Source organism: Chiloscyllium plagiosum, unplaced genomic scaffold (assembly GCF_037043375.1).
Source record: "Chiloscyllium plagiosum isolate Xiang-an unplaced genomic scaffold, Cpla_swu_hap1 HiC_scaffold_3, whole genome shotgun sequence".
Taxonomy (NCBI): Eukaryota; Metazoa; Chordata; class Chondrichthyes; order Orectolobiformes; family Hemiscylliidae; genus Chiloscyllium; species Chiloscyllium plagiosum.
Genome location: NW_028270141.1, coordinates 99,723,475 through 99,748,984, shown reverse-complemented (window position 1 = coordinate 99,748,984; position 25,510 = coordinate 99,723,475). Strand labels below are relative to the sequence as shown.

At 40.1% G+C, this 25,510-nt stretch overlaps 1 protein-coding gene and 1 long non-coding RNA gene across 2 annotated transcripts in view; one reads left to right on the top strand and one right to left on the bottom strand.

Moving 5' to 3' along the window:
• The window catches only part of LOC148150629 (uncharacterized), a 28,380-nt gene extending 16,747 nt beyond the window's left edge, over positions 1-11,633 (top strand). The window contains exon 3 of the long non-coding RNA XR_015754052.1: positions 10,760-11,633. This is a non-coding gene — a long non-coding RNA (uncharacterized LOC148150629). The remainder of the gene's footprint in view (positions 1-10,759) is intronic.
• map3k5 (mitogen-activated protein kinase kinase kinase 5) overlaps positions 1-25,510 on the bottom strand; it is a 189,942-nt gene that overhangs the window by 5,269 nt on the left and 159,163 nt on the right. Inside the window, exons 23-28 of the mRNA XM_043685981.2 lie at positions 24,109-24,294; positions 16,893-16,998; positions 15,423-15,669; positions 13,549-13,661; positions 5,270-5,382; positions 3,467-3,543 (exon numbers count right to left, since the gene is read on the bottom strand). Of these exons, the coding sequence (XP_043541916.1) occupies positions 3,467-3,543; positions 5,270-5,382; positions 13,549-13,661; positions 15,423-15,669; positions 16,893-16,998; positions 24,109-24,294 (842 nt within the window). The remainder of the gene's footprint in view (positions 1-3,466; positions 3,544-5,269; positions 5,383-13,548; positions 13,662-15,422; positions 15,670-16,892; positions 16,999-24,108; positions 24,295-25,510) is intronic.

Sequence of the window (25,510 nt, the reverse complement as noted above, 5' to 3'; positions counted from 1 at the left end):
TGATAGACAATTGAACAACTCACTGGTGAAGGATGTCCCATAAATATACCAATCTTCAATGATGGGAAGTCCAGCACATCAGTACAAAAGAAAAGACTGAGGCCTTTTGCTGCCAGCTTCACCAGAAGTCTTGAATGGATGATCCACCTCAGCCTCCTGCTGAGGTCTGCAGAATCAGAGAATGCCACACTTCGTCCAATTACATTCACTCCACGCAATATGTAAAAATGACCAAAGTCACTAGATACTGCAAAGGCCATGGCCTCAATGACATTTTGGCAATAGTACTGAAGATTGAGGCACTATCCATGTTGTTAACCAAGATGTTCTAGTATAGTTAAGATACTGGCAATTGCTATCAATTATTCTCTATCATTGGAAACTAATCAAAGAGTTCATTGTCAATGCCATCAAGTAGAACTTACTTGGCAATTTCTTCCTCACTAAGTTTGATGTCTGCTAGGGTAATGCAACTCCTGAACTTATTCCAACCTTGGTCTAAACAAAGGATCTGAATTTCAGAGAGGAAGCGACAGTGACTGCCCATGACATCCAGTCTGCATTGGACAATGTATATCAGCAAGGAGCCCTAGCAAAAATACAGTCAACTGGAACTTGCTGGAAAATCTCAGCAAGTCAGACAGCATTTGTGGAGAGAAATCAGAGTTAATGTTTTGGGTCCAATGACCCTTCTTCAGAACTGACGGTTTTTATATCAAAGTTGGGGTGTGGGAAGGAGGCGAGAATAAATGATAGGGAAGAGAAAGAGTTGGACTGACAAAGGAGAGGTTAAACGTCCAGCTGGGGGAATGGATAGCTGCTAATGAGGACGATTAGTGGCTGACAATGTGTAGTGTATGGTAGCAGCTTATGTAGTGACAAGGCCTGATGTGCGGGGGTGGGTAAAGCATTGCAGTCCAACTAGAGTTGGTACACCCACAATGCTATTAAGGAGAGAGATCCAGGATTTTGATCTAGTGGCTGTGAAGGAATGGTAACATAGTTCCAAGTGTAAATGGTGGGTGGCTTGGAGGGGAATTTGTTGGGGGGGGGTGGTACTCAAGCCCTAAAATTGTTGAACTCAATATTAAGTACAGAAGGCTTCTGGGTTCCCAGGCAGAAAATAAGGTAGTATTCTTTCAGCTTGCACTGAGCTTTGCTAGAGCACTGCAGCAAACCTGAGACAGAGATGTTGGTCAGAGAACACAGTGGTATGTTGAAGAGGTAATCGATGAGAAGCTTCAGGTCTTTCCTGTGGACAGAATGTAGGGGTTCTGCAAAGCAGTCACCCAGTCTGTGCTTTGTTTCCCCAAAGTAGAGGACATGCCCCCACCTTAATGAATTTTGGGCATGACATGCCATTGAACTCTCCTTTCACCGCCTTCATCTCTGTGCCCATTTATTTGGGTCCACCCCCCCAACAAATTCCCCTCCAAGCCACCCACCGTTCACACTTGGAACTATGTTACCATTCCTTCACAGCCACTAGATCAAAATCCTGGAGCTCTCTCCTTAATAGCATTGTGGGTGTACCAACACTAGATGGACTGCAATGGTACAAGGTGGCAGCTCACCACCTTCACAAAGGCAATTAGGAATATTCAGTGAAGCTGCCCTAGCCATTAATGCCCACAGTCTATGAATTAATTTTTTAAAAACTTTGATTTACCATCAACTGGCGTGTTGTGTCCAAGTCTGGGCAACACACTTTAGAAATGATGTGATGATTTTAGACAGAGTATGAAAAGAATTTACAAAAATTAAATCCTCATTGCTGGAACCAGTTATATGGATAGAATGGAAAAGCCTGCTTTTTTGCCTTCAGAAAAAGGTTGAAAGAAGATTTGAAAGCAGTGTTCAAAATCTTGTCTAGACAAGATAGATAAACAGAGAAGTGTTCCCAATGATGGAAACGTCAAGTACCCGAGAATGCCTATTTAAAGTGATTTACAAATGAGCCAATGGCAATATTAGATTAGATTAGATTAGATTAGATTACTTAGTGTGGAAACAGGCCCTTCGGCCCAACAAGTCCACACCGACCCGCCAAAGCGTAACCCACCCAGACCCATTCCCTTACATTTACCGCTTCACCTAACACTACGGGCAATTTAGCATGGCCAATTCACCTAACCTGCACATTTTTGGATTGTGGGAGGAAACCCTAGCACCCAGAGGAAACCCACGCAGACACGGGGAGAATGTGCAAACTCCACACAGAGAGTCGCCTGAGGTGGGAATTGAACCCGGGTCGCTGGTGCTGTGAGGCAGCAGTGCTAGCCACCGTGCCGCCGTGCCGTAGTTAGGATCTGGAATGCACTGCCCAGAAAGGGATGGTGCGGACAAATACAACCAGAGCTGTCAAAAGAGAAATGAGTTGAGCACTTGAACAGAAGAAATCTATAGGGCTACAGAGAAAGAAGGAGGGAATGTAGTTAGCTACCATTCATATGCAAGCACATACAAGTAGCAGCAGGCATAGATCATTCTGCCCCTCAAACCCACTCAGCCATTCAGTAATATAATGGTTGAACTGATTACTTCACATTCTCATCAATCCAATGTTGATGAAAAGAGTTCCAATGGCTTGCAATCCTCAAAACAAATTCTCATTATTTTCTTAAATTTGGGTCCCCTTAGAGGCCATGTCCTTAAAAATAATCAGTCGCCCATTTACAACAGTGATGAGGAATTTCTTTTCTCAGTGGGCAGTAAATCTGTGAAATTCTTTTCTGCTGTCAAGGCTGGGTCAATAAGAGTATTCAAGGCAGAGATACATTTTTAATCAGTAAGGGAATCATGGGTTGCGAGGAAGAGGCAGAAAAACAGAGTTGTGGGTTATCAGATCAGTTAATTTCAAGGCAGAGCAGACATGATGGACTGGATGGCCGCCTTCTACTCTTACATCTAATGGTTTCATAGTTTTATAGTTTCCCATTAGACAAGACATCCTAAATTGCACCTGCACAACAATGGTTTGAATGGTTTCTATTTGTGCCACAGCTATTCCATGATTCTTTAGAGTTGCAACGTTTTTTTTGAAATTGACCAAATTGTAAGTGAGCAATTGTAAGTAAATCAGAATGGAGTTCCTATGTTTCTTGAAAAGAGAAATCAAAACAAGTCACATTAAACAGAAATTACAGAATGCAGGGTGAAGCTACAATTATGTCAGTACAATAGCAAAGCACTGTGGGATGCTGAAAATCTGAAATAAAAGTAAAAAATATCTAAGTACTCAGCAAGCCAGGCAGCATCTTTGAGAACGGATAAAGAGTTAACATGTCAGATTGGAAAATGTAAACTTTATTTTTCTCTCTTTATAGATGTTTCCAGACACAAGTACTCCCAAAAATTTAAACACATAATCTTCTCTCTTAATTCACCAACTCCTCCTTTTCCCCCTTCTGGGTGTCAGACTTCCTAGAAATAGCATTACAGTAGCTCAGCCAAATAAATACATTACCTCAATCTCAAGCACTTCAAATCATCTCTTGTCATGTAGTGGAGAACGTCAATCAGATTATAATCATCTGCCACAAACTGAATGATGAGATAAGAAAAGAAACATTTATGGTCACAATAACTTGTCACACATCAAAGTGCTGAATTACAGGAATTATGCATTTCGGATATGATTATTATAGCCTACATTAAAAATAATAGTTTTGTTATGTACGTTGTAGAATTGAGCCAATTATTTTATCTAGCAATACAATAATGATTATAAACATGTCACACAAGCTTAGTTTAACACAGAAGAATCGTATTTGCAAGATGAAGCAGCAGTATGAAAACATTAAAGCACATTATCTACATGCATTAATCACATCTTTCATAACATGCACACTATCATCTGAATGTTCACTTAAAGTTATTGGTGATATTTGGATGAAAAACAAATGTTGCTCAAGATTAATAATCTATATTCATAACATTGCTACTACAAATGTGATAGTATCCATACTTAATCTTCCTCAATTACATCCAACATCAGTTATCTCTGCATGCAGTGTTGCATATGTAACAGTGCCTCAGCAATTCACCATCTCAGGCAAACAAAATAGAGTTGATCTCACAATGGCTGCTGGTTAGCACTTTTGCAGTTGATATGCTGATATTCCATATTATGAGTAAGGACATCTGAAGCAGCCTTTGCATCTGCTTTGGCTGCTGTAGAAGTAAATGTAAAGGAAAATGTGGAGGGTCTTGTGGTGCAGTGGTAATGTCCTTATCTCTGGAGGATGAGGCCTGGGTTCAAGTCCTACCTGCTCTACAGAACAGGTTGTATAGAAAATATCTAAAGGAAAACATGGAGAGGTGTGCAATATGCAGCCAGTCTAATACCACCCTAATGACACTACTGGTGATAGCAAAAGATAGTCCAGTTTAATGCACAGATGAATAGGGTATTGCACCATACTAGTATCCTGGAGATGATACAGGGTGTCCTCACTTACAGCTGGGATTGTATTCCTAAAAATACAATATAAAAGACTCAGTGAAGAATTGATTCCCATTGGAATCTATGTTGGAAATGGAGTTAGCATTAAAAAACATAAAAAAGTCAACTTCAACTGCCAAAGAAGCAGTGGACTAAAAGCTTGTGATTTCAAATAAACTTGTTGAACTATAATCTGGTGTCATGTGACTTCTGACCTTGGGGGAAGGCAGGGTGTTGTCAAGCTTTGGCATGGCCAGTGCTCCATGAGTTAGGAAGATGCAGTCAGACGTCTCATGGGCTGTCTGGTGGTGGTGGTGGGGATGGGGGTGCTGAGGTGGATGAGAGGGGAGGAGAATTACTGAACTCTGAAGTTGGCAGCATCCCACTGGCCAGAAGGGGGAGCTTTCAAGCTTGGAAATGGCTGGTGCCCTGCTGGTTGGGAGGTGCAGCTCTCGTCTATTCAAGCAGGCCCTGTGTTTGATGGTAGCCTCTTGGAGGAGAGTGGAGTTAACTGCAGCTGGGTGACAATTGTTTTAGGACAGTGGCAGCTCCAGCAGATATTTTGTGGGCAGAGTCAATCTGGTGAACACCTCAGATTATGGTGGGACACATATCTGAAGCCTTGATGTGTCCTCAGGTCAGAGAAAGGTCATGCAAAAATGGCACCAATTAGGTAACATATGCTGCAGAAAATGTTGTAATGAATCTTGTGACACTTAACACAATTTCTGGTGCTAATAACATCCTTACTTTAAAGCAAAACACACTAAAAGAGCAATTTGAAATACAGACTTCCTGCCTATATATTAACAAATACTTTCTTACCCTATCTATTGTATCTTCATCAGCTCCATGTTCTCTCAACCAATCAATAAGTTCAGGATCTCCAGTGTTCACTGGAGAAGAATCATAGCGACACACTGACAGAACAGGCAGGTCTATTGTAAAAAATGAAAACAGGAATTTAGTGAAAACTAGGAAGTTGTCAATAAAAGTACAAAGAATCAAAGTTTACTTCAGTCAAAAGAAAGCCAACTTTGGCTGCATCTAGAAACACATTTTGACAAGTTGGGGAAAAGTGCACTGAAAAATTAGTCTATTAAAATTACACTATTTAAAACCTTAAAAACATTGAGCTCCTTCTATATTTTTCCTTCCTGAAATGCATAATAGTTTCACCTAAAGTAAAAAGTATGTAATTTGGCAAACAAGCAAACAATTTGGTTACTGTTACAAGCCTACCTTCACCAGCAATCTTAAAAATAGGACCCTAGTCTTCTGCTCATCTTGCAAGCTTGTCACACAAATTGTACTCAAACTATCTTTCCTCTTATAAAGAAAAATTAAAATTGTCGGAGAAACTCAGCAAGTCTGGCAGCATCTGTGAAGAGAAAACAGAGTTAACATTTTTCAGTCCAGTGACCCTTTTTTGTTCTGGACAAATTTCTGCTTTTGTTTTAGATCTCCAGCATCCACTGTTCAGTTTTATCTTTTCTTTTACTCATTCAGGGGATGTGAACTTTGCTGGCTGGGTCAGCATTTATTGCTCATTTCTACTTGCCCTTCAGAAGATGGTGGTCAGCCATCCTTTTTGAACCATCGATATTGGTATATCCACAATACTGTCAAGGAGAGTGTTCCAGGATTTTGACCCAGCAACACTGAAAGAACGGCAATATATTTTCAGGTCAGGATGGTGAGTGACTTGAAGGAGAACTTGCAAGTGGTGGTGTCTCCTTATCCTTCTGAATATAGTAGTCAAGTCATAGAGTCATAGAGATGTACAGCATGGAAACAGACTCTTCGGTCCAACCCGTCCATGCCGACCAGCTATCCCAACCCAATCTAATCCCACCTGCCAGCACCCAGCCCATATCCCTCCAAACCATTCCTATTCATATACCCATCCAAATGCCTCTTAAATATTGCAATTGTACCAGCCTCAACCACTTCCTCTGGCAGCTCATTCCATACACTCACCACCCTCTGCATGATAAAGTTGCCCCTTAGGTCTCTTTTATATCTTTCTCCTATTACCCTAAAACTATGCCCTCTTGTTCTGGACTCCCCGACCCCAGGGGAAAGACTTTGCCTATTTACCCTATTCATGCCCCTCATAATTTTGTAAACGTCCATAAGGTCACCACTCAGCCTCCGATGCTCCAGGGAAAACAGCCCCAGCCTGTTCAGCCTCTCCCTATAGTTCAAATCCTCCAACCCTGGCAACATCCTTGTAAATCTTTTCTGAACCCTTTCAAGTTTCACAACATCTTTCTGATAGGAAGGAGACTAGAATTGTATGCAATATTCCAACAGTGGCCTAACCAATGTCCTGTACAGCCGCAACATGACCTCCTGTACTCAATACTCTGACCAATAAAGGAAAGCATACCAAATGCCTTCTTCACTATCCTATCTACCTGCGACTCCACTTTCAAGGAGCTATGAACCTGCACTCCAAGGTCTCTTTGTTTAGCAACACTCCCCAGGACCTTACCATTTAGTGTATAAGTCCTGCTAAGATTTGCTTTCCCAAAATGCAGCACCTTGCATTTATCTGAATTAAACTCCATCTGTCACTTCTCAGCCCATTGCCCCATCTGGTCAAGATCCTGTTGTAATCTGAGGTAACCCTCTTCGCTGTGCACTATACCTCCAATTTTGGTGTCATCTGCAAACTTACTAACTGTACCTCTTATGCTTGCATCCAAATCATTTATGTAAATGACCCAGCACCGATCCTTGTGGCACTCCACTGGTCACAGGCCTCCAGTCTGAAAAACAGCCCTCCACCACCACCCTCTGTCTTCTACCTTTGAGTCAGTTCTGTATCCAAATGGCTAGTTCTCCCCGTATTCCACGAGATCTAAACTTGCTTATGGGGAACCTTGTCGAATGCCATATTGAAGTCCATATAGATCACATATACTGCTCTGCCCTCATCAATTCTCTTTGTTACTTTTTCAAAAAACGCAATCAAGTTTGTGAGACATGATTTCCCACACACAAAGCCATGTTGACTATCCCTAATCAGTCCTTGCCTTTCCAAATACATGTATATCCTGTCCCTCAGGATTCCCTCCAACAACTTGCCCACCACCGACATCAGACTCACCGGTCTATAGTTCCCTGACTTGTCCTTACCACCCTTCTTAAACAGTGGCACCACGTTTGCCAACTTCCAGTCTTCCAGCACCTCACCTGTGACTATTGATTATACAAATATCTCAGCAAGAGGCCCAGCAATTACTTCTCTGGCTTCCCACAGTGTTTGTAAGGAATGCGAAAACAGGATTTGTCTCCATAAAGACTGTGTGTTGCTCACTCCCACCAATACTGTCATGGAAGGTGCACCTGCGACAAGCAGATGGTGAGAATGAAGTTATGTGTTTTTTCCCTCACCATCTGTTGTTGACCCAGTTGAGCAGGTATAACCAGCTTTGTCAGCAGTGCTGCCAAGCCACACTTTAAGGATACTGAAGTCCCCACAAAGAGTATACTCTGCAGCCTTGCAACCATTAGTGCTTTATCCAAATGATTCTTAACAAAGGGGAGTTATAATTTATCAATTGACAAGGGCTGGTTAAAGGGAAATTCCTTTGCCCATGTTTAACCTGAGGCCATGGAGAAGTCATGCAGTCCAGAGTCAATGTTGAAGGCTTCCAGGGCAACTTCCTCCTGGCTATGTACCAGTGCATGCCATCACCTCTGCTGAGTCTGTCCTGTTGGTGGGACAAGACAAATCCACGGATGGTGATGTTATCTGAGACATGGTCTTTAATGTCTTATTTCTTCAGTAAGATAATGTCACATTGCTGTTTGATTAGTTTGAGACACATCTCTCCCAATTTTGGCACTAGCCCCCACATGTTGCTTAGGAAGACTCTGCTGGGTCATTTCCATTGTCTTTAGGGTACCCAGATTGGTGTCAGACGGTCTGTCTGGTCTAATTTCTTGCAGACATTTTAGTGGTTTGATGTAACTGAGTGGCTTTCTAGATTAGTTGAAACGGCATTTAAGAGTCAACCACATTGCTGTTGGTCTCAAGTCATATATAGGCCAGACTAAGCAAGGACTGCAATTTTCCTTCCTTAATTGGGATTAGTGAACGAGATGGATTTTTATGACAATTGACAATGGCTTCATGGTCATCATGAGACTTTTCATACCAGATTTATAAAAAAAACAAACTGCACATCTGCTATGGTCAGATTCATATACTGGTCCCTCAGACCTGGGTCTGCAGATTAATAGTCAAGTGACAAAAACATTATGACATTGCCTCTCCATCCCATTGGTCAATATGACGGACACCACTACAAAAGACAGGGCCAAACCCCTTGCAATTATCTGCTGTTCAAAGTGCTGTGTGAATGTCTCAAGTGTGCAGGATCACAGATGATAGTCTTCAACAATTCAATTCAACCCACATGATATCAAGAAATAGCTTAAGGCTACTACATACTGAACACTGTAAAGGCTATGGACGTTATAACATTCCAGTAGTAGTACTGATAACGTATGCTTCAGAACTAGCCATTGCCTCTAATCAAGCTGTATCAGCACAGTTACAATCCAGACACCTATCCAGCAATGTTAAAGCATGTTAAGGTTTGTCCTGTCCACAAAACCTTCCTTCCTTAATATGGCCAGAAGAATAAATGTTCATTGATGACTGCGCAATATTCAGCACTACCTTCAACTCTTCAGACACTGAAGCAGTCCACGCCCATATTCGCAAGACATGGCTACCATTCAGGTTTGTGCCGATAGCATTTGTATCATACAAATTGCTCAACATCAACCAAGATAAAATAGCCAATTTGACTGGTATCCCATCACCAATTTAAAATATTTATTTCCTTCACCAGTAATACACTGTGGCAGCACTACCATCTACATGATGCACTCCAACAATTTACCATAACTGCTTCGTCAGCACACTCCAAACCCAGGACCACTTAGAAGGACACGGGTAGCAGATGCCAAAGAACACCACCATTTGAAAGTTCCCCTTCAAGTCATATACCTTCCTGATTTGAAACTCTTGTCATTTTCTCAGTGTAGTTAGGTATAAATCCTGGACTAATGCATTTTTTAAAAAGGCATCTCCTGATCAGACAATTGTTCACCTCACATTGTGCAAATTCTTGAAAGGGCCAAAAGTCATCAATATCTCACCAAAAGTACCGATCTGAAAAATATCCTGTTTACCTCAAATTGTCCTGGAAAGGCAACATTTACAAAAGTTTGAACAATAGACTCAGTAAATCAGTGCTACTATTCTGCATTGAACTGTGCATAGTAATTTGCATCAGCAGGATGTCCAAAAAGACATTCAGTCTACCACCCAATTCAGGAACATCATGTATGAAATTCAGTGCTGGCTTCAGCTATATCGGCTGTCTGAACAATTCGCTAAACCAAATAGCATGTTACTTCAATTTTTTTGAAACAGGCATGGCATAGACCTTAAATAATCAGCTTGAGCTTGCAACACCCAAAACAAAAATGTGACTTAATGATTGGATAACACTTTCTGAATAATCCTGAATGTGATGATACCTATTATAATAACCAATTTTAAATAATGAGTTTAGCTTATAATGTGGCTTATTTATGCTTACTAGAAGTGACATACATTCACATGCAAGAATCCATCCTCTACAAACTAAAGAAATATAGGCAAAAGTGAGGACCGTGGACGCCAGAGTTTAGACTCAATAGTTTGGTGCGAGAAAAGAACAGCAGGTCAGGTAGCATTTAAGGACAGGAAAATCAACGTTTTGGGTAAAAGCCCTTCATCAGGAATGAGGCTGTGAGCCGAAGGGATGGTGTAATAAACCATCCCCTCGGCTCGTAGCCACCCTTTATTTCACCACCCCCTCAGCTCACAGCCCCATTCCTGATTAAGGACTTTTGCCCGAAACATCAATTCTCCTGCTCCTCGGATGCTGCCTGACCTGCTGTGCTTTTCCAGCACCACACTATCAAAACTAAAGGAATATGTCAGTCTTGCATCATTTTTTAAAAACAATCCAGGAGCAGAAGGAACTTATAATTCCCCATTGCTTTCTCCATGATAATACCTCAGAGTCAACTTGCCAGCTATTTTCCTATGGTACAAACTGTCGTGACCGTTTGAAATTTGGCATTCCTACACTTGTTTTGATGAGTGTAAAATGATAAGCTTTCACAACATTATTTTGTTTGTTCATGGTTGACAACTCTTGCAGTTGCCCATTTTATATATCAATTTATTTGAGCTGTAGCAGAGCAATAATGACTTGCAATTTATATTTACCTTTCATACAGAAAAAACTCTAAACGTGTTCACAAAGGTACAAAGATAATATGAAAAATAACCCAAAGAAGGAGCAAGCAGAAGATGTGACTAATAAGGATTTTCAAGGAGGGATACTCAACAGTGAAGCAGAGAGCATTGGAGGAAGAGTGACTTCACTGGGAATTGGGACCCACCACTATAATCTCCTCCTGCACCCCACTTCCTTCAGATCATCTGTGCTCCTCCAACTCTGGCCTCTTGTGCATTCTGAATTTTAATTGCTCTCCCATTGGTGGTCATGCATAATCCCCAATCTTTGGAATACCCTTCCTACATCTCACTGCTACTCTTTCCTGTTTTCATCCCATAAGACATTTCTTAGAATCTAGCTCTATGACCAACCTTTCAATTATTTGACCCATTGCCTCCTTACATGACGGTCAGTATTAGAAGTTCTTTTCTGGTGCTCATGTGAAGGGCCTCAGGAGACATTTTACTATTTGAAATATGCTAGGCAAGTTGTTGCTTAATTTTGTTACTCCTGTCATTTGCAATTGGTTCACTTGAATTGCAACATACTAATGTTTACAGAGATACATAATACTTTTACCATATGTCTGGTGAACATTTAACAGTATAAAAGAATAGCTCCATAGAAATTAATATGGTAATGATCAGCTGAGCAGATGTTGAATGACTCCTTGCTTTTGCTTCTCTTTTGTCCACTGGCTTTTGTTTGAACAGGTTATACTTGCTAATTCACTGCGTATTGCATTGTTCACCCACTATGATCACAAAATAACTAATTGGACAGATTGTCTTGAGTTTGACCAAGAAAGAGGTTAGTTTTATTATTCTTAAAGAGAATTATGAATTCCACACATGGCAAAGTCCAACCTTCCCCTTAAAAACACACACAAACCATATTACAGATTGAGGAAGGAGAGGACAGTCAAATTATAATTCATGAAAACAAACGGAATTCATTTTGTAGTATGGTGACTCAGTTGACTGTAGGCTGGATCCAGTTCTCTTGCTTGCAGCATAAAGACCATAAGAGTATAAGAGAGAGATACAGGAGTAGGCTATTTGGCCCCTAGAGCCAGCTCTGCTATTCACTAAATTCATGACTGATCCAACATTCCTCACATCCACTTTCCTGCCCCTTGCCCTGTAACCCTGGATTCCACAAGAATCAATCGAGCTCAGGGTCTCTGCCCCATAGCTCTCTGTAGCAAGGAGTTCTAAAGGTATGCAGCCCGCTGAGAGAAGGAATTCCTTCTCATCTCTTTATTCTAAGACTATTTCCTCTGTTCCTTGACTCTCCCATGAAGTGAAACATATCTCAGCATTTACCCTGTCAAGCCCATTAAGAATTCCAAATGTTTCAAGGAGATCATCTCTCATTCTTCTAAACTCCAGTGAGTAGAGTCCCAACATGATTAACCTTTGCTCATAAGACAATTCCTCCATATCAGGGATCATTCTAATGAAACTTCTCTGAACTGCCTCCGATGAAATTATATCATGCCTTTGATAAGGGGACCAAAACCAGATGTAGTCTCACCAGTACCTTTTACAGTTGCAGTAAGATCTCCCTATTCCATTAGCCTTCTTGTTTATCTGATTCAAGGGATGACAAGACTCTTGTGGAAGAAAGGTAGTATTGTTATCACTGAGCTTGATGGCCTGGGTTCTAGTCCTACCTATTCTAAAGGTGTGTCATAACATGTCTGAATTGGTTGATTAAATATATCTCGAACAGATGAGAGCTCTTGCATGGGAATGGCAGTGTTCCTACCTTTGGATCAGGAGGGCTGAGTTCCCATCCCATCTGCTCCAGAGTTGTATAATAATATCTCTGTATAGATTGATTTAAAAAATAATAGCCATATGGAACTCCTGCAGCAAAGTCAGTTAAAGGGTGTCAGTTAGCTCATTTGGCTGCGTGGCTGGTTTACAATGCTGAGTGGTGGTAACAGCGTGCCTTCAGTTCCCATGAAGATCCTGCCTTCTCAACCTCACCAGAGGTGTGGTGCCCTTCAGGTTAAACTCACCACCAGTCGTCTTTCATGGATCTTTGTGGTGGTGTCCCTACCCCTCAGACAGGAGGCCCAGGTTCAAATCCTGCTTGCTCCAGATAGATGTAATGATATCTTTGAACAGGTTGATTAAAAAAAAACTGAAGAAAGTTTAGGAGCTCCTGTGGCACAATGGTAGTGTCCCTATCTCTGGGCCAGAGGTCCTGGGTTCCAGAAATATGTCATAATACAGGTTAATGAGAACCTCTGTGGAGCAGAAGATGTGGAGCCCCTCAGTTATTATATGATATCATTATTTGATAGAAATGCTTCTTAGTGACAATGTTCTGAACATTAAGCAGTGGGTTAAAACTGAAACCAGCAGCAAGGCATTGGTAAGGCACATTGCCACCTCTGAAAAAAGTTTCAAATCAATGCCAGGATATCAATTATCCATAAAGCACTCTTGTTTCTCCTCATTCACCATCATTTTTTTAAAAAACCTTCCATTTTGTTTTTTTGTTGACGAAAGCAGGTTACATACTGCAGCTACTAATGAAGTCAGAGTGAAGCAGGCTTGTTTGTTGCTCTCCTCAGTACCTTCCTATTCAAGAAACAATCCTAATACAGACAACACTGTCCTCTTTACTCCAAGTTGAGTTTGGACTTATTTCAAGGATACCTTTTTTAAAGCAGGTTAAAACTAATGTTTAAAAGGGTAAAAGATTAAAGAGCGCCTGGCAAATAAAAATATGTGTAATACTTTTATGTGTGGGGTCATCTTGCTCAAGATTTACCTATGGGTTGTGACTTCAATCTCAGCAATTTAATTTCCTGCTCCTTTTCTTCAATAGCCTGGTGAAGAAGAACCTGATAATCCTTTTCCTTCTGAACAAGCTCTTCCAAAAGCCTACAGAAAGAATATGAAATCTGTAACATTGTGAATTGCATTTTAGGAAGCAATTTTAAAATCCATATTTAACTTGGACTTTTTCACTAGCTTCTAAGGCTGAACAAAATACATGTGCACTAAATATAAATTCTACCCTGGTGCACATTTGTTTGAAAAACACAAATTGAAATTCTTCTTCCATTTATTGGAAAGTGCAAGATACATTACCTTTTGCCGTCCATGCATGCACATTCCATCTTAATAGATTTTAGATAAACCACATATTGCGCACACACATTTATATACCTGTATAGTATTGTTGATACAGTTATATTAAATATCTCCTTCACCTGCCTTGTGAGACTTGAGGACCTCTGCAATTAACTGTTGTTAATTTTGATCTGTTAAATTAAAGCTTAATGATCAATCGGTATCAATTTCTCAACTGCTCCCTCCTGAGAAAGAGCCTTTGTGCAGATGGACAAGTGGGGTTATTTATTCTGGAAACTACTTTTTTATAAAAGGTGAAGATGATGCCAATCAGGTTGGCAGTCATACTTTTTAATTCTGTGCCATCTATCTTGTCAATATCACACCATATTATGTGGTTGTTGGAAGATGCAGAGAAAAACCTCTACTTCAAGTGATTTCCCCTAATCTCAAACATGACGCATCCTCAATTGTAATTTTAGTAATCAAATAATCAATTCCAACAAAGAATAGATCCCATAAAGATGGAATTTAGAAAAGGAGAGTTTAGAGAGACAGGTCTTCAAGATCACTTCACAAAACAGAAATTGTTCAATTATGAATTGTTTTAATGGAATTTAAAGACAAGCTGTTTCTAGTTACAGAAGGGTCAGTAAGGAAAAGTCAGATTTAAGGAAACTGTGGCAAAAGAAACAGATGTGCGATGAAAAAAAATTTACATAGTGGGATGTTGTAATCTGGCATTCAGTACATGAAAGAGATGGAAGTAGATTCAATAGCAACTTGCAGAAATGAATTGGACAAACACTTGAAGGAAAAATTCCTCAGTGCAACAAAAAAAAAGCAGGGAATTAATAGAAATTGGATATCACTTTTAAAAGATGGCACAGGGACAATGTGCTAATTGGCCTTCTACAATGTTGTATGATTCTGTGATATGGGCTAAATGGGAGGAGAAGCTGGATAATGGGGCATACAAATCACCATATCCACAGTCATCATAATCTCAAAACAATAACAGGAACATTTGGATAATTTTGAATCAGGCAGGAAGTTTCCAATAATATAAACCAAGAAAATCAGAAATTGCTGAAGAAACTTATCAGGTCAGGCAGCAGCTGTGGAGAGAAAGCAGAGTTAATATTTCAAGTCCAGTGCTCTTCTTCAGCTTTAGTCTGAATATTCTGAAGGAGGGTTACTGGCCTCAAAATGTACTCTGGTTCTGCTCCAAAGATACTGATCAGCATGCTGAATTCCTCCAGAAATTTCTGCTTTTGGTGGAGGAAGATTTTCATTCTGACACCAACTTGTAAATTTTCCTTCCCTGACACAGACATCTTAATTATAGTGAAAAAGACAACTGGATCTGCATAACAACACCTTTTACTGAAATACTATAGCATGATCGAAACTATTCAAGTAATTACTGTTGAGGATATTGCCTGTCTTTTCAAATGGGATCTGAAGATGTTCAGGAAACAACATAAAGAGTGCAAATCAAATCATATCAGACCAGACTTAATAAAATTACAAAATTTTTATCAACACATTTGAGATATTGAGATTTACCTGCTGGTTTCTAATTTAAGTCTTCCCAACTGCATACTCAAGGACCTGTGTACATATTGGGAGTCATGGGACAATGTTGAACTCAGGGTACTAACACCAGAAGTTGGTATTGGGTCCTCATGCACAGCACTTGGCCGCCGAGTTTGAGAATGAATAGGCTTATTGTGGTCTTCATCATCCTCATCATCTGCTTCTTCTTGGTCTGCAGCATCACTCCCAGAGGCGAGGCTGAAATGTGGTCTCAGTTCTATACAAAGACATTGATAGCATACCATATCAATTCATTACAGTTCTATCTAGAAATGACAGTTCTGTCATTTAAAAGAACTGCTGAACTTCAAATTAAGTTAAACTTAATTTTTGACTAGATATTTTCAGACAATGGAATATTCAGTTCTAGTTTCTTGAAAATATTACAGGAAAATTTAGGTGCATGCTATATTATGCAAAACTGGCTAATTAATCAACATTTTCAGCCTGCAAAGTAACAACGCCTGACTTACATAATAAATGTTGTAAGAATAATATTGCCACAATTAAATGACGAGAAAGGTCAGAATTCTTTTTCAGGTATTCTGGCGACCAGCCACTGTAACTTCAGCAGAAATTGCTTTTGCATGTCTCTGAGGGGTTTGTGATGGTCTATTATCAAAGCAATGGCAAAAACAATCAAGCAAAAAAAAAATGGGAAAAGACTTGAGGAAGTTCCTGTTGAAAACAAGTATTGATATTGGTTATTCATTATAGATCTAATAATCCACTTCAACTTAATGCTTGGTCTTTTAGTCCTTTGTGTCAGCCTTTACGTTGTGATGGCTTATACCTCCAAGAAAGTAGGCTAAATAGGGAGAAGTACAGGCACAGTTTTAAAGGAAGTGCAAAAAAGGTTTAGATCAATTGTGCTAGCACTGGGATGGCACAGGGATGTTTGAAATCTATTTGGTTGTATTCTGAAGTATTTTTCCTGTTTCTATTCAGCTTCTCTCCAGTGAGACATGAATTATGTCGGTTCAATATCTGATGTAGTGCTTTAGTAAGGAAATAAAATGAAACTTTCAACTAATACAACTTGACAAGAGATCCATTTTATTGTACTATAACACAGCCTTTTTATTCAATAGGAAAGTGATGGAAGAATTTGAGTGGATCCTACAAGTATTGAATCCAAAAGTACCCCTGCAGAAGTTGAAAAGTCTGTTCAAGTTCGAAAGAAAAGCACCAATGAAAACGAATTTATCACTGGTTACACACATAGTATTTCTGTTTAATTAGCTTACTTGATTGTACACAAAATTATGCATTTTTAAAAAAGTCACATAACAGCACTTCAACAGATTCTTTATTATACCAACTGGTACTACTAAAATTATTAATTAGATGAACTCATAACAGAATAACAATACAATTAGTAATACTTGAAACTGGAATTCTCCAGTAGCCCAGACACCTGCTGGAACAACAATGACTCACCAGGTACAAGAATGGTAATAGCTGTCTGCACAGCCTTGCGAATGATGTTATCCAAAGCAAACATCCAGTGAGGTTTTATATTATGGGTTCTCAGGACTTTATTTACCTAATGTCAAGAAATTATAAAATTACTTTTGTTAATATTTCCTGAAAATCTTCCATGTTACCATAGGAAAACATAGCTAAGCATAAATGAGCCCATGTAGTTAGGCAATCAGATCAAAATGCTCAAAGGACACATAGATTCTTTAGTATCTCTTCTACACAGTACCTTTCTATCATAATGTGCAGTTTCTTTGCTGTGTTATAGTGCAGGTTTATTTAGTGATGCCCACCCCCACAATAAAAAAAATCAAATTTTAGTGGAACACTTCACCGGAACTGAATCATGTTATTACTTTTATTCAGATGTTGGTTAACCTGCTGGGAATTTATAGCAATTAACGCTTTTGAGATTTTAAACATTGTTTTTGTTTTCAAACGTTGTATTATAACATCATGATCTTTGTGACAATTAGTCCTGGATTTTTGCCCACAAGTTGTGGACAAACCTCAGGACACATGGACATGAAATCGAAAAATGTTATAAGTGTGTAATGGACCTCACTGCATGACAGAATTCATAATGATCACTTTACTACATTTACATTCTTTTACCTGTATCATGCCTTAAACAAACTTTATTCACAGATGCAGTTTCCTATTACAACTATTGGAATTCATTTATAGTCCCATTTTAAAGAATCCAGCTGGAGGTGTTGACCAACCGAAATGTCAGGCTCCCTGCTACAATAATGACTGGTTAAGAAATAAGTCAGGCAGCAGGAATCCAATAATAGCAGCTCTCAGGCATCCATCAGAGTAAAACAGCCAGCAATGACCTTTTTTTAGACACTCCAGACCTTCATTCCCCATATTTAAAGGGCAGGGACTTCTAATTATCCAGACAGCTCCCTATGAGTGTTTGACATGCCCTCTTGATATCTTTGATATTTCAGAGAATAGAATCCCTACAGTGTGGAAGCAGGCCATTTGGCCCAATAAGTCCACACCCACCCTCCGAAGAGTAACCCACCCAGACCCATTCCCCTACCCTATAACTCGACATTTACCTCTGACTAATGCACCTAACCTACACATCCCTGAACACTATGGGTAATTTAGCATGGCCAATTCACCTGACCTGCACGGCTTTGGATTGTGGGAGGAAAATGGAGCACCTGGAGGAAACCCACACAGACACAGGAAGAATGTGCAAACTCCACACATACAGTCGCCCAAGGATGGAATCGAACCCGGGTCCCTGGCTTTGTGAGGCAGCAGTGTTTGCCACTGAACCACTGTGCTGTCCCAGATTTGATTTAAACATTTCCAATTAGCTTGACAGTTAATGATTTTATACACTTTTACATACATTTACCACAATGTTTAACCATTCTAAAAGGCAATTTATGTCACCAAAGGTGTCTGAAGATTATATATCCAAATGAGGTACCTAATTCTGACTATTCAAAGAAATGCACAAAGTCCAGATTTGGTCTTAACAGGTCTACTCTGCACATTTTCGGTTTCACATTGCAAGGCTACCAACACAATATAAGAGTGGAGGCAGCTGATGATTTAAACGGTCAGTCTGTCTTCGTGGAATGTGCCCTTGCCAACCCCTACCAGCCCCCTCAAAAATGTGAAGGGCTGTTTTCATGGGCAGGACTTTCAACTTCCGAGTTCATACATCACTTCCAGTCCCTACTGTAAACAAGCTCAAAACTATAAAAGGGCAAAATGTACAACAACCTTCTCCTTCAAATAAAAGAGTGAAGCTGGATATGGCTGCAAGGATTTGTCACAGATGTTTAAAAGAATAATTAATTACTCTAGTTGCAACACAGCATTAAGTATACACCATAAATGCAATCTATCAGTAAAGCTTCAATTGTGAAGGTAGTGTCCTGAGTATTTGTAGCTGACTTAAACTTATCTAAACGAAGAGGAAATCTAATGTTTCCAGATGTTGTGTTCGTTTACTTTTTAAATTATGCAATTAACTTCAAAATAGGCACGAAAGTGGAAACATCATATCTGCAAATATACTTATCAAGCTGAGGGTACATCAGAGCACTTAAATCTATCACGCAAGAACAATTTGCTCTCGTGTTTTGATACAGAATGGGTGACAAAGCAAATCTGACATATCTAGGTCAGTTAGATTAGTGAAAATGTTAAATATCCTCAAGTCTGTGCTGCCAATTGTTGTATGTATTAATCTTTGAATACAGTTCACAATTCATTCACAACACACAGAATTCAGTGTCTTAATCTCTATCTTACAGTTTTGCTTTTGTTTGTGTTCAACTTGCATGTTGTCAGGAACAGAGTACTTAAAGAATAAGCTTTAAAATCCTTGTATGGCATGTCTCCTGGTTGTTCGGAAACAAACTCCCCCCAAAAACTTGAATTTACAGTAATATTATATTTCAAAAAATGAAAAAGCCATTAGACTCAACAGGATCATTTATTTTCAGAAATCATTCTTTACTTCATGCTTTCAACCCTGAGGGGACAATTTCCTAATAGATATTTCCTCTCATCTAGATGATGGTCAGTTCATTTCTATGCAGCGACAGAAATGATTTTTTTTCTGTTGAATCCTCAGGGAAGAAAATCTTTTAAATTCAGATTAAATGCACTTCACTAAATGTTTGACAAGGCCACATGCACGCACACACGCGTGCACACACAAATATCCACATAGTGTTATACATTGCTCAACATTTGGGGATAGGTCTTGTTTGCCACTTCAGAATTCCTTGCTCACGACTATTCTCACATTAAAATTGTTGATACTCCACTTCTTGTTATGTAGCTCATGATCTAAATAGAAATATACCCAACAGCCCTTGCTGTGAATTGTTGAAATTTGCTGTCCATCTTCTCACTTGCTATCTAACAAAAAACGGCGACAAACTGTCAGCTATCTCTATAATCCTTTACAATGCAAATAACTGTGCAAGCTTTGCGGGAAAGGGGGTCGGTTTGATGGGACGTGCTAATCAAACAAGAAAATAGAAAGTTCTAACTTTCAACTTAGTTGTTCGCGTCAATGCCCAGGAGATTTTATTTAAATCCTGGAAGATACCAAATAATGTCAGTCTGAACAGTCCAAGCTGGAGTCTCTGATCGGGGGATTCATGCTGTTTTGGTAGCAGCAATACCAGTGAGCAATGACCATGGATTCAGCCTTCTGGTGGTGATTTCACTCTGCATTGGAGGTTACCTGCCTTCGGTAGACAGGGCCAAGTACAGTGGCTCCAGATGTTGCTGCAGTGTGGCATGGCTGATACTGAGGAAATCTTTATCCTGCAAAATCATTTGCCTTCAAACAATGATAAATTACCCCCTGAAGAATTGCATTGGAAAATGCAGACTCAAAATTCTAATCTGCTCTTTTCCATGCTCGATGAGCATTACTGGATATCAGACAACTATCAAGAAGGCATGACATATTTCTTTCTCAGGGGTTCTTCAAGAGGGCTACTTTTTGTTTGAGGGGCTGTTTTCCCATTCTAACTAAATTCCTTATTAGATGATGTATATAGTAACATTATCTTCTGAATCGGAGTTGATAATTCGACTCTCCGAAACAGCAGGAAGCACAATCTCATTAAAAATTGAAAGCCATTTCACTCAAGGAAAGCATTAATTTTGCAGATACCAAAGTATCTAACTAGCACAGGCATAAGTTAGACCATAAGACCATAAGACATAGGAGTGGAAGTAAGGCCATTCGGCCCATCGAGTCCACTCCGCCATTCAATCATGGCTGATGCACATTTCAGCTCCACTTACCAGCGTTCTCCCCGTAGCCCTTAATTCCTCTAGACAACAAGAATCTATCAATCTCGGCCTTGAAGACATTTAGCATCCCGGCTTCCACTGCACTCCGTGGCAATGAATTCCACAGGCCCACCACTCTCTGGCTGAAGAAATGTCTCCACATTTCTGTTCTGAAATGACCCCCTCTAATTCTAAGGCTGTGTCCACGGGTCCTAGTCTCCTCGTCTAACTGAAACAATTTCCTAGCATCCACCTTTTCCAAGCCATGTATTATTTTGTACGTCTCTATTAAGTCTCCCCTTAATCTTCTAAACTCCAACGAATACAATCCCAGTATCCTCAGCCGTTCCTCATATGTTAGACCTGTCATTCCAGGGATCATCCGTGTGAATCTCCGCTGGACACGTTCCAGTGCCAGTATGTCCTTCCTGAGGTGTGGGGACCAAAACTGGACACAGTACTCCAAATGGGGCCTAACCAGAGCTTTATAAAGTCTTAGTAGTACATCTCTGCTTTTATATTCCAACCCTCTTGAGATAAGAGACAACATTGCATTCGCTTTCTTAATCACGGACTCAACCTGCATGTTTACCTTTAGAGAATCCTCGACTAGCACTCCCAGATCGCTTTGTGCTTTGGCTTTATTAATTTTCTCACCATTTAGAAAGTAATCTATGCTTTTATTCTTTTTGCCAAAGTGCAAGACCTCGCACTTGCTCACGTTAAATTCCATCAGCCATTTCCTGGACCACTCTCCCAACCTGTCTAGATCCTTCTGTAGCCTCCTCACTTCCTCAGTACTACCTGCCTGTCCACCTAACTTCGTATCATCGGCAAACTTCGCTAGAATGCCCCCGGTTCCCTCATCCAAATCATTAATATATAATGCGAACAGCTGTGGCCCCAGCACCGAACCCTGCGGGACACCGCTCGTCACCGGCTGCCATTCTGAAAAAGAACCTTTTATCCCAACTCTCTGCCTTCTGTTAGACAGCCAATCCTCAATCCATCCCAGCAGCTCACCTCGAACACCATGGGCCCTCACCTTGCTCAGCAGCCTCCCGTGTGGCACCTTATCAAAGGCCTTTTGAAAGTCCAGATAGACCACATCCACTGGGTTTCCCCGGTCTAACCTACTTGTTACCTCTTCAAAAAATTCCAACAGGTTTGTCAGGCATGACCTCCCTTTACTAAATCCATGTTGACTTGTTCTAATCAGATTCTGCTCTTCCAAGAATTTAGAAACCTCATCCTTAATGATGGATTCTAGAATTTTACCAACAACCGAGGTTAAGCTGATTGGCCTATAATTTTCCATCTTTTGCCTTGATCCTTTCTTGAACAAGGGGGATACAACAGCCATCTTCTAATCATCCGGGACCTTTCCTGACTCCAGTGACTCTTGAAAGATCTCAACCAATGCCTCTGCTATTTCCTCAGCCACCTCTCTCAGAACTCTAGGGTGTATCCCATCGGGGCCAGGAGATTTATCAATTTTAAGACTTTTTAACTTTTCTAGCACTATCTCTTTCGTAATGGCAACCATACTCAACTCAGCCCCGCGACACCCTTTAATTTTTGGGATATTACTCATGTCTTCCACTGTGAATACTGACGCAAAGTACTTGTTAAGTTCTCCTGCTATTTCCTTATCTCCCATCACTAGGCTTCCTGCATCAGTTTGAAGTGGCCCAATGTCTACTTTTGCCTGTCGTTTGTTTCTTATGTACTGAAAGAAACTTTTACTATTATTTCTAATATTACTGGCTAGCCTACCTTCATATTTGATCCTCTCCTTTCTTATTACACTCTTTGTTATCCTCTGTTTGCTTTTGTATCCTTCCCAATCTTCTGATTTCCCACTGTTCTTAGCCACTTTATAGGATCTCTCTTTTTCTTTAATACATTTCCTGACTTCCTTTGTCAGCCAAGGTTGTCTAATCCCTCCCCGGTTAATCTTTCTTTTCTTGGGAGATGAACCTCTGTACAGTGTCCTCAATTATACCTACAAACTCCTGCCATTTTTGCTCTACTGTCTTCCCGGTTAGCCTCTGCTTCCAGTCTATTTTAGTCAGTTCCTCTCTCATGCCCTCATAATTACCTTTATTCAACTGTAACACCATTACATCCGATTTTGCCTTCTCCCTTTCAAACTCCAGACTGAACTCTATCATATTATGGTCGCTACTTCCTAAGGGTTCCCTTACTTTAAGATCTTTTATAGAGTCTGGTTCATTGCAAAGCACTAGGTCCAGAATAGCCTGCTCTCTTGTGGGCTCCATGACAAGCTGTTCCAAAAAGCCATCCTGTAAGCATTCCATGAATTCCCTTTCTTTAGATCCACTAACAACATTATTTACCCAGTCCACCTGCATATTGAAGTCTCCCATGAGCAAAAAGAGGTCATCTGCACATAAAAAGGGATTATCCGAAATACACCTTCCTCAGACCGGTTGAAAGTTAGAACTTTCTGTTTCCTTTCTTGATTACCACATCCCATCTACCTGAGTGAATACTGATTCAACCCCCTTCACCATCTTACACAGTTTTGTGCACTGTGAAGGGTGATAGAGACACCTCATAGTCTGTCACTGTTTTTCAATGTTATATACTAGACAGAAAGACCACAGCTAATGTGTTTCCATTGTTTATCTACAAAGTTAGAATACATAACAAGGTGATTAGTACTTTTTTTACTGCACCTCAGATCTCAATATTAAATTTAATAATTGACAGTGAATATTACTAGAGTATTTGTTTAATGTTTCCCTATTCTTGCATTGGTACATAGGCAGCCTTAATCTAGATATTCTATCTTTATTTGCAAGGAATTTGCTGCCCCAGTGATTTCAGGTCTTCCTGGCTCCCAGTTAGCAGAGGATTCCTTTGCTGACAACTTTGAAATGGATCTCCCTTCCCCATCACCCTTGCAGCCTCTGTCTTCCTCCCACTCCTCCCCTTGCAGTCTCCACAATTCTACCAATTCCCCCTGTGGCTTTCATATCTCTCCCCATTCCCCATCTGGCCTCTCACTTTCCATCATCCTACTGAAACTTGGTGGCAAGATGGCAGCCTCTATAAAAAGGCAGCTCACCACACAGCCTCTGGTTTTGGTAAAAGGGCTGCCCCTGACTCTGGGCGTCCTCTCTCAGCCTCAGCAAAATGGTCCTTGAACACATGCTTCCAGGCCCCTGCTCTCAGACCTCAGCCTCCACTTTGGGATTATTCACATAAGCCACAGTGGGGTCTCTGACTTTTAGATCTATATTCATTAGTATCTAGGCTGAAACAGCATAAACTCATACAGGGCCTTCACAACCAGTGGACATAAAGACTTTCTAAAGAAAAGATTTCTTGTTAAAGTAAACAAATGAGAACTTACAGCTTCCTGGAAGCCAAAGAGCACCATCTGAATCTGGCTAATGGCATGGTTGTCAAAATCCAACTCCAACTTCAGCTTGGAAAGGGTGGCAGAGATGATTTTGCGATCAATTAATCTCACAAACTCCCGCAAACTAACCACAAGTGTACAGATGTGCTCAGACTTTAGCTTTGGTTCTTCAGAACCCTGTGAATCAAGAAAACAGAATATATTTCTTAGTTTTCCCAGATTTAACATGTTGTGTACCAATAGAGCAGATTTTCATGTTCCATTTCCTCAGTACACTGGATCACCTGAGCGAAGTATATAAATGAAAATGATTGGGAATATTGCATACCCAAGGACGCCTGCTCAATTTTCTAGCAATTAAATAACAGATGGAAATCCAAACAAAATAAATAACAGCCACAGACCCCACCTTTTCCTCTTGTTTTAGTATCTAAGCAATGGAATTTACACTGCAAAATATGTTTCATGTTTCTTGCATTTGAAAGAATTAACATCTCTTTTCCTCGCTGAACATTTGTTACACCTGAACAGGAGGTTAATTAGCTCAGTTGGCTGGATGGCTGGTTTGTGATGCAGAGTGATACCAACAGCATGGGTTCAATTCCCACACTGGCTGAGATTACCATGAAGGATTTTCCTTATAAAACCCTCCCCTGGTGACCCTCAGGTTAAACCATCACCAGGCATCTTTTTCTAATGAGAGAGCAGCCCTATAGTCTTTCGGAACAATGCTGACTTCATCTTTCCTTACATCTAAGTGGCCTCAAAACAATGCAGCTGGCAGTTATTGTTCAGAATTAAGTCAATCCTCTGTCAAGGATCTGTACTATTCCTGAACCACTGTTCATGATTGACCAACTTTTCCCAATTAATCAAACTGGAGTCACAATGTGTTTGGATTTATCAAATAACAATGTAAATCAATGTTTCATTGAATATAGTGATTGTGACTGGCTAAGGAACAGAAATTATATTAATGTTTTTCTACATGGTTTTAAACTGGTTAAACTTTTATCAGTACACCTGCATACACTTGGAAGCATGTAATTCTTGGTTTTAAAAATCCACATCTAAGATCTTTGGATTTGGGCAAGAGGATGTACAGGCTAGATTGCCACCAATTGAGCCACAGTTGGAAATTATTATCTTATAACTAACTAAACAGGTTATAAAAATCTTAAGGTTAAAAACAAACACATCTATAATATATTTTACTTCAGCTGACTGGCAAATCTCCCATCTGGGTCATATGACCAAGTACATGAGACTGAAGCCAGTCAAGGAACTGAACATGGGGATTGGGTGAGGAACCTTCATTCTGCTATCTGCTGCCATCCATTGCACCATAAACACAGATTGTGTTCTTAACAATGCCAGGGTTAATTAATCTGTA